At 46.9% G+C, this 13,958-nt stretch overlaps 1 protein-coding gene across 1 annotated transcript in view; it reads right to left on the bottom strand.

The window, feature by feature from the left end:
- Positions 1-11,209, bottom strand: part of SLC5A1 (solute carrier family 5 member 1) — a 50,084-nt gene extending 38,875 nt beyond the window's left edge. Inside the window, exons 1-2 of the mRNA XM_006050998.3 lie at positions 10,917-11,209; positions 7,356-7,427 (exon numbers count right to left, since the gene is read on the bottom strand). Of these exons, the coding sequence (XP_006051060.3) occupies positions 7,356-7,427; positions 10,917-11,051 (207 nt within the window). The 5' untranslated portion in view covers positions 11,052-11,209. The remainder of the gene's footprint in view (positions 1-7,355; positions 7,428-10,916) is intronic.
- Positions 11,210-13,958: the final 2,749 nt, after the last annotated feature.

A 13,958-nucleotide genomic window follows, 5' to 3' on the forward strand; every position in this document is an offset into this window, starting at 1 on the left:
GTCGATGGACATGAGTTTGGGTGAACTCCGGGAGTTGGTGATGGACAGGGAGGCCTGGCGTGCTGCAGTTCACAGAGTCGCACACGACTGAGCAACTGAACTGAACTGAACTGACACAATATCCTTTCTGTATTGGTGCTTGTATTTAAGACTGTAAATCTCATCAGCTTTTGCACAGTTAATGTCTCTATTAGACTCTTAAAAAGTATCTTCTATGGTTAATAAAATGTAAAGACTGCACCTGCTATTATGCTAGCTTTCATTTTACATATTTTCACAGGGATCCTGCTTTAATGAATTTATTTTGAGAAGTTTTAAATCAAATTCTATGTCAGGATTTTATATTACCATCCAATAGGTGGTTAGATTTGTTCAATGTTAAAATAGGTATTATGGTAACTTCTTCATCTGTTAAATTACTAATTTAAAGTATAACATGTTTTTTTATTAAGAGAAACTAACTTATAGAGAAGTTTGGCTGAGAAGAGACAACTGTTAAGGCCTTTTATTGTACAGAATGCTGTGCTTTAATAAATCATGATGTTGTAATAGAAAAAAAAAAAGAGTTTAAGAAGTATGAGAAGCTGTCCTCTTCTCTTTCCATCAGGGTCTCTGGTCAAACATAAATGAAAGAATGTCTTGGTTTTCAGATAAACCTGTAGACCATGCCTATGCTGCTGCTGCTGCTGCTGCTAAGTCACTTCAGTCATGTCCAACTCTGTGCGACCCCAGAGACAGCAGCCCACCAGGCTCCCCTGTCCCTGGGATTCTCCAGGCAAGAACACTGGAGTGGGTTGCCATTTCCTTCTCCAATGCAGGAAAGTGAAAAATGAAAGTGAAGTCACTCAGTCGTGTCCGACTCCTAGTGACCCCATGGACTGCAGCCTACCAGGCTCCTCCATCCATGGGATTTTCCAGGCAAGAGTACTGGAGTGGGGTGCCATTACCTTCTCCGGACCATGCCTATAGATCTCATAAATTTCCATCTCAAAGAATAAGGAGAAAGAGACCTGAGCAACCAGAAGAACATGGAGAACCCTAGCTCTATTCTTATCTTGTGGGAACGTGGGCAACTCATGGGGTTAATCGTCATTCTTGCTGGATGGCTGAGGATTCAATCAGATAAGTACCTGAAGAAAGAACAAGAGCTAAACCTGAGAGTTTATCATACGCCAGATTCTATTCTGAGACTGAATGTGCATCTTCACAACAACCTCAAGTAAGTACTGTTTCTCTGTTATAAGAAAACAAATGTAAGTCACCGAGGTATTCAGTAACTCAAACAGGGTCACACAGCTAGTGAGGGGCAGAGACTGAATTTGAACCCAAGCAGCCTGACTTCAGAGCCCAGGCCTGAATAAGAGGTCAACAAAATAGAGCCTGTGGGCCAAATCTGGCCCTCTGCCTGTTTTATAAATAAAGCTTTATTGGAACACAGCCGTGCTCGTCCATCTTATTGTCCATAGCTGCTTTCATGCTACAACAGCAAGGTTAAGTAGTTGTGACAGAGATTGTATAGTCTCCAGAAATATTTACTCTCCAGGCCTCTGCAAAGAAAGTTTGTCAACTTGTGACCTAAACCACTGTGATGTACTCCTCTCTGATGATTCTCAAATAGTAAAGGAAGGAAAGAAACTATGGCTATTGAGAGACACACAGCCATCCTATCTCCACTGGTGATGGACTGGCTAGGATGATGGTTCCTTCCTCTGTGGTATGGAATCTCAGCATTTCAGTCCTGTCAAGGCTTTGAGATCTTGATCTTACTATCTCCCACATAGAGGAGACTCTCTGAGACTCAGAGAAGCTAATGATTGGCCTGATAATAAATCTAGGACAAGGCAAATCCTCCAGCTCCTTGTGAGATCCCCACTCCCTTTGGATACTAACTTCTGAAGTATTTGAAAATGCCTTGAGGGTTGTTAAAGGGTTGGCTCAGCCCTGTTGTGCCTGCTGCTCCATGGAGCTGGCTCTGCCAGTGGTTCTGGCTGGTTTAACCAAACTCTCCTCCAAAACAAAAGTTCTCTGTGGGGTTGTGTACATGGGGCTCTACCTCTCTGAGTAATTTCTGCTGCCACTAGCCAAGGCATGGGGAATTTCCCCTTCAAAGCTCACCTTCCTGGTTTCACATCTCCTACACCCTCAAAAAATCATTACAACACATCACCCAGGCAGTTGTTCATCAACACACCAAGCCATGGTGCTATAGAAAAGGGGACTCCTGGCCCACAGTTACATAAGGTTTCATTTTACTCACGAGGTTTCGTGTTTCTCAGTGGGCTTGGCTTGCCTCAAGTGACTCACACTTCTGAGTCAAAGACCCTTGCCTGGCTATCTTTGTGAGCTAATTCCTCCTATAACGCAGCCCTGGAGTCCTTGCTCCTCCTCCAGATGGTCCCTCACTTCTATCCCCTGGCCGAACACAAACTCTCTCTCTCTCAGCCTCATTAACTTTTTAGGAATGGAATCTTTTTCCAGAGTGCCTGGACCTCCACCTGTTACAGATCACAACTGTACCATTCAAAGTCACCAAAACCCCCAGGTATACCCCAAAAAAACTGGTCTCTCCTCTGTCCAATCTTCTTTCAGACTTTATGAGCTCTGATTTCCACTTGCTTTTCTTGAGGATGACTATCCAAGCCCTTGGGGTTTCAGGTATATCAGTCCAAGGTCAGTGCAAGTCCTCGCCTCCTAAAACCCCTGGGACTATCGTTCTGAAGCGTCTCTGCTTGCTCACCGTTGTTGCTGTTGTTTAGACACTAAGTTGTGTCCAACTTTTTTGCAACATCATGAACTGTAGCCTGCCAGGCTCCTCTGTCCATGGGATTTCCCAGGCAAGAATATTGGAGTGGGCTGCCATTCCCTTCTCCAGGGGATCTTCCCAGCCCACGGATTGAACCCAGGTCTCATGAACTGCAAGTGGATCCTTTACCATCTGAACCACCAAAGAAGCTCAAAACATAGGTTGGGGGGGTTGCTCACCCTACTACAGCACAAAGCAACAGAGCTAAAGGCAGATGAAGGGGACATAGGGGCCACCGGAGGCTGAGAGAGACATCAGCTCTGAGAGCCTGTGGTCCCTGTGATGTCCTCCTTGAGCCAGTACACTCGAGAACTGATATTCTGACAATAAACTTACAGACCGATGACAGGTTTACACTGACTTTGTATTTTAGTCCAAAGGGAAATTTAGAAGTATAGAAGTATAGTTTTGATGCAATTTAAACTATTTTTCAAGTTTGAAAAGTACTTTGATTTGCATTTTCTTGCATGCTGTGCTGTCCTTTCAAATGTGTACTGCAATAGTTTTAAACTCAGTTTAAATTTTAGAATGGAAATCATCATTATTATTTTTCTTCTAAATTAGAGGTTTTTAAATTTCATAAGTTAGCAGAACATTGACCTCAAACAAAATCTTAGTAGAGCCCCCTCATATAAAGTATGAAAACACCGGGTTGCTGGGAAGGAGAGCAAAAGCAGTCCCTGAAGCATCTCTGCAGCTTCCAAAGGTGTTAGTCGCTCAGTCGCGTCCAACTCTTTGTAGGCAGATTCTTTACCACCTGAGCCACCAGGGAAGCCCAAGGGTTGTAGTGAACATTCTTTTAAGGACTACTATCTTAGAATATAACCACACTTTGAAAGTGAAAAGTGAAAGTGTTTGTTGCTCAGTCATGTCTGACTCTTTGGGACCCCATGGGCTATAGCCTGCCAGGCTCCTCTGTCCACGGAATTCTCCAGGCAAGAATACTGGACTGGGTAGCCATTCCCTTCTCCAGGGGATGCTCCTGACCCAGGGATCGAATCTGGGTCTCCTACATTGCAGGTGGATTCTTTACCGTCTGAGCCATCAGGGAAGCCTATAACCACACTTTACTGAGTCTAAAACACCAACTATTGTAAGACATACCACGTAGCACAAAGCTTGACGACATGCCACTGACTGTCAGACAGAGTCAGTCTCAGAGCTGTAAAAATGTGGTCAATGTGTAGCTGGAATTGATGATGTACAGTAGGTATAAATAAATTACATATAAATCGTGTTCATTTACTCACACAGTCAATGTGAAAGTTAAATTTAAGTGATGTGGCAGCAATGGCTTTATATAAATGCCAGTTTCCAGGTACTGGGCAGCCGACAAGTGCCAACTGAGGGGTCTGTCCTGAGTCTCCTAACCTTCCTTCCACATGTTAACGTTTGCATTTACTGAGCCCCTGCCAAGCACAGTGCTAAGTGTTGTACATGCATAATCTCATTTAATCCTGACAAGAGTCCTCCACAGTAGGTATTATTCTCCTACTCTATAGGAGAAACTGAAGCTCAGGGAAGTTCAGTGACTTGCCCAAAGTCATACAACTAATACCCGAAGCTGGTCAGATGGGCTGACTTCAAAGCCCGTGCTCATTCTACTCTAGAATTTTTTGGAATTAAAGCATTTTCAGAATCGAGAGGGACTTAGAGGTCACTGCATCCCCATTCAAGAATTCCCTAGGGGTTTCCCTGGTGGCTCAGTGGTAAAGAATCTACCTACCAATGTAGGAGACACGGGTTCAATCCCTGATCATGGAGGATTCCACGTGCGTTGGAGCAGCTAAGCCCCTGTGCCACAACTACTAAGCCTGTGCTCTAGAGCCCAGGAACCACAGCTCCTGAGCCCACATACCCTAGAGCCTATGCTCTGCAACAAGAGAAGCGACCACAACAAGAAGCCTGCAAATGCAACCAGAGAGTAGCCCTGCTCACCCCAACTACAGAAAGCCTGTGCACAGCAGCAAAGACCAGCACCACCAAAAATCAATAATTTTTTAAAAAATAGAGCTATCCAGACAGGTTAGATTTTTAATTTGTTGCCCATGGTTAATTTCCACCAAGAACCTTCTCCTAGAGCTCTGGGCTTCTTGCTGTTCTCTACGTTTAGGACTTTGAAGGAATCAAAAGGATTCCCCTTTTTTAGCACTGGGAAGTGTAGAGTCTTAACCACTGGACCACCAGGGAAGCCCTTGAGAAGCTTTTTGTTAAAAATGCAGATTCTTGGAGCCTTATTTCAAGGTGTTTTAATCTAGTGGATCTGGAATGAGGCCTGGGAATCTGTATTTTGTAAAAGTACACCAGGTGACCTGGATACATGGGAAGTTTACAAACCTTTCATATAATCTCATGAAACCTTAGATACCATTGTTGAAAGAAGACAAGTAAAATTTCAGCCTCATCAAGGAAGCAGGGAATTCTCCACAAAAGAGGAATGATGTCACATTGGTCAGAATAATCCAACACTGAGACAGGAATAAGGAAAACAACACCCACAGGAAACCTACATAAACCTCTGAACCTGACCTGTTTGGTCAGGGTGGGGCGGAGCCAATTCCTCGTATCAACCAACTCTCAACCCAGATCCAAACCCAAGTGTCATCAGAAGGAAGACATCATCAGTGGTTAAGATGTGATGTGCTCCCAGGCCTAACCTAAAATGTCTCTCTCCTAGGGTGGTTCTGCCCCATGCCTCTGCCTTCTCATCAGCTTCTCCAAGACCCAGGGAGTGGAAGTTAAGGCCTTATCCCTAATGAATCAGCCCTAGAAAGTTTACATGAAGAGATACGAGTTTCCTGTTAAGGTTGGGGGAAGGAAGAAAAAAGAGGTCTGGATGCAAACCGAGGCTGTATGAACACATGGCAGGCTTACTTTTGAGGGTGCTGAAGCATTCAGGGGTGTGGGGTGCCAGTTTCCAAACAACTAGAGTAAACTTGAAAGTCCTACTCAGTTTTCTAATTCAGCAAATCTCAAGTCCACATTTCATGCCAGCCTCTGCTCTGAAGCCTGTAGAGCAGCAGTGTCTGACAGAACTCTCTAAAATGATGGAAATGTTCTAGATCCGCAGCATCCAGTATGGTGGCCACCATCCACATGTACCTATTAAGCACCTGAAGCATGGCTAGTGTGACTGAGGAAATAAATCTTCGATCTTATTTTAATTTCAATTTAAAAAGCCAATGTGGTTAGTGGCTACCATATTGGACACTGCAATTCAACCTTGTCTTGAACTTGGTGGTCACAGCTTTTAGAAAAGCATCAAAGGCCAAAGCATGAGAAAATAAAATGTGTCATGAGAGACCACCACGAGGGGCCCCTACAGAAGTCAGCAGCTGCCCAGTGTTCTTGGCCACCTTAAAGATAAAGAGAAATGACTTCAGGGATAAAGCTAGCAACTGTGAAGATACTAATGTACTTACTTGCTTGTTTTGCATTTTGCTGGTGCAGTGTGGTGTATGGCTCTTAACTCCCCAACCAGAGATCGAACCTGCACCCTCTGTTGTAGAAGCGTGGAGTCTTGACCACTAGACCGCCAGGCAAGTCCCAAGATGCTAATTATTAACTCCCATTTCCAAATAACTGATGAGAGGGCAGCTGCAGGAAGCGTCACGGTTTCCTCCCACCTTCCCTCTTATGTTATGTCCCCGCTATGACAGTGACATTCTCTGCTTTCTCACTTCTCTTCCTCCAGAGCTGTCACTCTCTTCTCATCGTATGCACGCTTCATTAACCCACTCCTTTCACCAGCCAGTCCTGCTTCTATCGTAGGCCCAAGGAATCGCACGATTTGGTCAATCTGGTCAACAGTAGTTTCGATGAGAACTCTGGATAGAACCGGTCATTGGGCTGACCTGATAACCCAGCAGAGCCCTGAGGTGACAGGACGGAAGGGCCCTCCCACTTTCTCTTCCACCTATGCATATGTCCTATGATTGGGATTCTTCTGCCCGTGTGCACGTGTCAGGGAAAACACCACACATACATACAAAATACAAAATCCACCAAGAGATGAGGAGAACCGTGACTGGGGACAGTAGGGGCCCCTCCTCCAGCTACTCTTCAAGTATTTATTGAGAGCCTCCTGGGTATCAGGCCCTGTGTTAGGCTCCTGATGTAGACAGAGAAGGTCTCTCCTCTGTAGAACTTGAAGCAAAAAGAACTACTATTTACTGAGTTTCTACCCCATAAGAGGGTCTCCACTTCTCATAATCCTCCTAGAAGGTAAATATCATCATACCATCTTACAGAAACTGACGTGGAAGCTCAGACATGCCCAAGATCACCTTGGGCTAGGTGCTCTTTTTGCTCTTCCACACTGTCCTCCTTGTGAAGTCTTTCCTCTATTTATCCCTTGAAAAAAATGTCAAGCATTATTTCTTTAAAGCTTGTTCCCTTACCACTGCAGATTAAGGTGAATTGGTGACCTGGTGAGAAGGTGATCCATTTTTCAGGATCAAAGGCAAGAAGAAAGAATCACCACCACCCAGAGCCAACAATAAAGTGGGGAATATCATAGTTCAGGGAAATATGTATTTCAGAGAAAACTTACCGGCCACCACACCATACTTCGACCTGCCAGGAAGAAGCCTCCAACAGTCCCACGGTTAGTGGAAAACATGGCCTAGGGAGGAAGTGTCAAAAACTTAATAGAATACCAGAACAGAGTACCCTTGTCAGCCAAGAGGACACTCCCCATCTCCCCATTTACTCGCACTTTCTTCAACCTGCTTTATTTTCTGAAACAATTCCACACTCTAGTACATCAGGTCTTAGCTGGGTACCAGGAAGAATTTCCTTGCCACCAGAGTCATCCAGGGATGGAAATAGCGCCCCTGGGGGAAGTTTCTGCTGGAAGTTTTGGAATCAAGCGCTGACAATTTGGAGGCTTCTCAGGTGGCTCAGTGGTAAAGAATTCGTTTGCCAATGCAGGAGATGCAGGTTTGATCCCTGGGTTGGGAAGATCTCCTGGAGTAGGAAATGGCAACCCACTCCAGTATTCTTGCCTGGAAAATCCCACGGACAGAGAACCCTGGTGGGCTAGAGTCCATAGCGTCGCAAAGAGTCGGACGCAACTGAGCGCACACACATGCTGACAATTTGTCAAGGTGATTTTGTCAAGTGGTTTAAACAAGAGATTTGAGAATAGGATGAAGAGGGTTGAACATGACCAAGTTAGGCCCTCACTTTATGAGACTACGTGAGGGACGCTGTAGCAGCAGCGGAAGCTGTGGTAAGGACCATGGGAGGGTATTCCCAGAGAGGACAGAGTCTTAGGGAGGGGGAAGGCTGAGATATTGGGAAGAGCATTGCCTTTGGCATAGAAAGTTCTGGGCTCTGGTCCCAGCCCTGGGGCTGATTACTCTGAGTGGCTTCTAGTCACCCTCTCTGATCCTTGTCTGTTAAATAGAAAGGTTGGGCTCCCCCATTACGACTCAGGCATCCAATGATGCTATTAATGCAAATGCTACATAAAGCAGGGGTCAGTACATTTTTTTTTCCATTAAGAAAAAGGACATGTGATGTGAGTTAGTACTCAGTTGTGTCCAACTCTTTGCAACCCCATGGACTGTAGCCCACCAGGCTCCTCTGTCCATGGGATTGTCCAACCCAGGGATCAAACCCTCATCTCCTGCATCTCCTGCATCAGCAGGCAGATTCTTTACCACTGAGCTGCCTTGGACACTCTAAGAAAAAGGGCCAGGTAATAAATAGTTTAGGCCTTATGGGATATATATGATCTCCACTACATATTCTTTTTGTTTGGTTTGGTTTTTCAAAACCCCTGAAAAGCTTTTTTTTTTTTTTTAATCTTAACTTGTAAGCCATGCAAAAATAGGCTGTGGGCCAGATTTGGTCCATGAGCTGTAGTTTAGCAACACCAGCACAATGGGTTTCAGGATATCTTAAGTCTTCCAGAAGGAATAGTCAGCCGAAAAGGATACAAAATTCCCCATAGGAGGTGGTGAAAGACACATGGAACTATACCCTAAAGAAATAAGAAATGAGGCAGCATTTTCCAATGATTAAAAGGATTAAAAAAAGAAAAATATTGGAAGTGACAGGGATGGACAAAGGGATGTTGGCCTGGGTGCCTTTTCTAAGTTGGGGAAGCACAGTGGGCCTGGATCGCTGTTTCTGCAGCCTGGAGATCACACAGGAGTCAGGATATCCGTCCCTGAGCCAAACCACTCTTGACACTCCATTGGAAAAAAGAAACTTAAATTAGAAGCAAGCCAGCGTGTTAAATGATCAGGGGGTCAGAGGCACTGACTAATAGGGAAAGACTAACTGTAGACAAACACTAACAGGCTCATTAGGCAGCATTTAACAAGACAAGTAACACAAATTCACAGATATTTGAGAAGTGTAAACACCATTACCGTCGGCACTGGCAGGGCTAAAATGAGATTGGTTAGGGGAGTTGAGCTTGTCGACAATTGTCAGGGAAACAGGAGGTGCAGCTAGCAAACGATGGATTCCCATCTCACGTGCAGCACTTGTTAATACAAGCTGGGGTGAGGGATGAAGGCATGCAGGGTGACAGAGCAGACGGTGCCATGGAAAACTGAGAGTCCGTGACCCGAGTTCCGTAGACCACAACCGTAGGCATATCACAATCACACAGAGCTTCGATTTCTTATTCTGTAAAATGAGGATTAGCATTCCCACCCTCCTTGTGGCTTTTTGTGAGATGTCCTACCCATCTGACCACTTTTGCCCATTTTACTTAAAAGAACAAAAATAATTCAGGGTCCGACTCATAGCCTGGAGAGCAAATGATAATATTGGGTTAGCCAAAAAGTTTTTTGGGTTTTTCTGTAAGATGTCGGACAAACACAAATGAACTTCTCGGTCAACCCAATTATATTTTTAAGAGATTTCTAGAGTCCATAATGAGCTTTCAGATGCATCTCCCAGACCCTCACAGCCATTTATAAGGAGTCATAAGAACAGGTAAGATTGTACCCATTACACAGCTGAATAAACTGAGACTGGGCAGAGTTACCAACATTGAAAGAACACTGGAAGGTATAGAAGCCAGTGCTAAACCTGAGAACCTTGGCCCCTGGCCAGACTTTCCACAGAGTCTAGTAAGCTGAGGCTACTGAGCAAGAATCAGTCACATAGACCCCTTGTGACCCTTAAGGCCTTCACTCACATCTGGTTTCTTTTTAAATTACACTTTTCTTTTTAAAAATCAATACTTCCCTTTTTCTATTAAAAAAAAAAAAAACAACACTCTATGACCATGAAGGGGTTAATGTCCATTCTCCTCTCCTCTAAGTTAAAAGACTTCGATCAGCTGCTAGCCCCTCAGCTTCCTGGCCTGTCCACCCCCACCTTGAAGGCCTTTCAGAGAGACTGGAAGATGTTCGCACTTAAAACACCTGTCTTTCAGTTGCTGGGTGTGCCAGAGTCTGTCCCAAGTGAAATTTCCAAGTTCAGGACTGCTAAGAACAAGTTTCTCTGGTTTGGTGTGTCCCCAGAGTCCCAAGAGGGAGCCCAGTCATTTCCCTCTCCCCAGCCCAGCCCAGGCCACACTCCAGCCTTCCTCCTCCTTCTCCTCTCCCTGGGCCCGGCTTTCCCAGCTCTCTCTCACTCCAGCCCCTGCACGAGGCACAGGGCCTCTCCCAGAAGGGGCCACCCCAGAGCATCTGCAGCTGGCAGGTGCTGTGTCCTCCCCGACCCACCTGTTTCTCTTCCATCTGACTAAAGGCAGGAAGTAGTCACCTCCCTGGGGCTCACTGCTCAGCCCTGGGACCCTCCCTGCAGCTTCAAGATGGTCCTCTGCTGCCTCTCAAGCCCCCAGCCTCTCCAATCTCTCACTCTCCTTCTCTGCCCACTGGCCTGGGATGCAGGAGCCTCCCTGGACACTGACCTGCATCCCCTCACTTCTGCTTACCCTTGCTTGCCCCCTCACCTCACATGGTGCCCCCTAAACTCCTCTCAGACGTTTCCAAATCACTTCCACCTGGCTCCACACACACTTCAGCCCACACTCCCCTCCTCGGGCTTCACCAAGACCATGGCTTCTCCATGGGCCCCCTTCTCCCTCCCTCCCCTTGGCCCTTGCACCCTCAAACCCTGTGTTTCAGGACCCCCCACCTACCCACAGCCCGACAGCCATCACCACCACGAAGTAGATGACGATGACAGAGATGTCAGCTGCATTGCGGATGCGCTCGTAGGGCGGGAGGGGCCTGGTGGTGGTCGTGGCCGGGGGGCTCCAGGTGCTACTGTCCATAGTGGCAGCTGCAATGAGTCCCTTCTGCCCGGGCTGTTGGTTCCTTATATGGCCTCCAGGTTAATGATCAGCCCAGGGGAGGGGACCCGGGAGTCTGGCAGCAGGACTGTCATGCAGGTGCCCCAGCGCTGGTCAGGGAGCAACTCTGAGTGCAGAATGAGGAGGAGCTGGCAGAGCTGTTGGCAGGAGGAAGGCGGGTAGGTAAAGGCTCTCCAGAGAGCTGGGTGGGGCCAGCCAGGCGGTGCTGCCCACAGAGCACAAAAGCCCGCTGTGCTCCCATTGCTGGGCACCCGGCAGCCTCGCCTGGCCTGCTGTGGAGCCACACCCAGGCCAGGGCTCCAGCGGCTCTATTGAGGAGCCAGGCTGCCTGGTGCTGGGAACCTAGAAGCTTCAGATCACCTGCCCATGGACCGGTCTCGTGTTCTCTGCAGACCTGGCTTCTCCATATGTAAAAGGCATGCAGGACTGTCCCAGAAATCAGCCAAGTTCTTGGTCTCCATGGAAAACATTCTGGGGAAAATCAGAAGTTGCTGGATGTTGCTGAAGAAAAGTCAGCATGGTGACAGTATCTTAGCCAAAGGGATGACCACTCACCCATCCACCTTTCTGCCCCTCCCTCTACAGCCTGCAGCCCCCCATGCATGGTCATCCCAACTTAAGGACGGAGACACCGAGACTGGGAAAGGGGATCCCCTGGGAGCTATTTCCTTGCCCTGTACCTCACCCAGTGATGTTATTTGGGACCTTTCTAAGGCAAGGAGGGAAGATGCTAGAGAATCCCTCCCAAGGAGCTCACCAAACCCTGGCCCTCTCTGGGACTCAGCCTGTCCACCTGGAAGCACAGGTCTAATCTGGAAGTCAGAAGAGAGAGGGTGGTGAGGAGAAGCATGGCTCACCCAAGGGCTCACGGTGATCCAGTGACGGAAGTGACCATGCAGCCCAGGCCAAGGCAGGCCTCATTCAGAGGAGGGCTGGGATGCTTTCAGGGGCTGGTGCTGGAAACCCCCAAGCAGGCACTCTAGAGAGGGGAGCCTTACTGGATGATGAGATGCTTAGAGTGGGGAAGGCCCACCCAAAGCCTGCCAGGGTGCTATGATGCCTTGGGCCCTCCCTGCCCACCAGACATCCAACCACTGCTTAAAGTCAAGCAGCCCATTCCTTTGCACCTCACTGCCTCCAAGGGCCACTCCCCTCCTGTCCCTCCAGTGCCTGTTCATCCCCACTTCCCTGTCCATTCCCCAGGACAATAAACTCTATGAGGCTATGTCCAAGGCCCATGATAATACCCGTCCACCACGTGTGTACCTATGGCTGATTTTTGTTGGTGTTGATGTATGGCAGAAACCAACACAACATTGTAAAGCAATTATCCCCCAACTAAAGAAACAAACAGTGAAAAAAATAATACCTGTCCACAGGAAAAAGAAGTTCCCCATCTGGGGATCTTGGGAGCAGGGGCTCTTCACCATGGATGCCTCCCGTGACTTAGAGCTCAGCCATCAGCCACAGCGTGGAGCCACTTACCTTCAATCCATGTCTATCTGCTCCCGCATTGAGCAAAGCTTTTTTTTCACCTGTCTCTGTGCCAAGCAGAGTCCTTGTCCTCAGGGAACTTCCAGTCTAATCTGGAAATGAATCCACCCCCAGGAAAAGTCCAGCATTGAACCCTCAGCTGCAGGCAGCCAGCCCATGCCCAGTTCTAAAAGTGAAGTCTGTGGAAATGAGAAAACTTAAAACATGAGTGGGAGGAAGGCTCAGAAGTGCTAATGGACCGTGGTGGGGGCGGGGGGGGTGGGCGGGGGACATAGCTGTTCTTTGACCCTTTGTAGGGCAGCAGAATATAGGTGGCCAGAGCAGGTAAGGCATGGGTAGCAGCCAGGGAGAGACACAGAGAATGCACTCATTCATCTATTCATTCATTCATTCTTGCAACAAAAGAGCAGCTTCTGTGTGCCTGGTCATGCGCGATGACACTGGGGTTACAGCTATGAATGAGACCCACAGGGTTCCTGCCCTTCTCACAGGGCTTCCAGCCCAGGAGTGGAAACAGACTGTCAGCAAAGATGAGACATATACCTCTAAAATTAGCACAGTGATGTGTGCTTTGCAAGAGAAGCACTAATGCTCCAAATATCTAGCAAGGATTTTGACCCGGGAATGAGTTGAGATTGTGGGAAGGTCTGGTTTGGGCAGGGTCCTGAAACAGAAGGAATGAGTCAGATAAGAGGGGAGTGAGGGATGTACCAGGAGAGGGAAGCATGGTGGGGGAGGGAGAGGATTTGTCTACAGTGTGTAAGAAGTCACCAGCTGGGACTGAAAATAAAAAGTAAATTAAAAACATGTCATCAGCAAGCAATCCCCACCATGGCTATCCCCAGGCTTACCGAGGTCCTTTTGCAATTTCTCTTCCTCGTTGGTCTCGAAAAGAACAAATTAAGCCCAAGAAAACAGTATGGAGGTTTCTCAAAAAATTAAAACTAGAACTACCATATAAACCAGTAATCCCATTTCTGGGAATATATCCAAAGGAAATAAAAACACTGTGTCAAAGAGATATCTGTACTCCTGTGTTCATGGCAGCATTATTTGCAACAACCAAGACATGGAAACAACCTAAGCATCCCTGACAGACGAATAAAGAAGGTGCAACACAAAGACAGAAACAGATCAATGGAACAAAACGGAAAGCCCAGAGACGAATCCACGAGCCTGCGGACACCTTATCTTCGACAAAGAAGGCAAAAATAGACAGTGGAGAAAAGACAATCTCTTTAACAAGTGGTGCTGGGAAAACTGGTCAACCACTTGTAAAAGAATGAAACTAGAACACTTTCCAACACCATACACAAAAATAAACTCAAAATGGATGTAAATCTAAACGTAAGACCAGAAACTATAAAACTCCTA

Source organism: Bubalus bubalis, chromosome 17 (genome assembly GCF_019923935.1).
Source record: "Bubalus bubalis isolate 160015118507 breed Murrah chromosome 17, NDDB_SH_1, whole genome shotgun sequence".
Taxonomy (NCBI): Eukaryota; Metazoa; Chordata; class Mammalia; order Artiodactyla; family Bovidae; genus Bubalus; species Bubalus bubalis.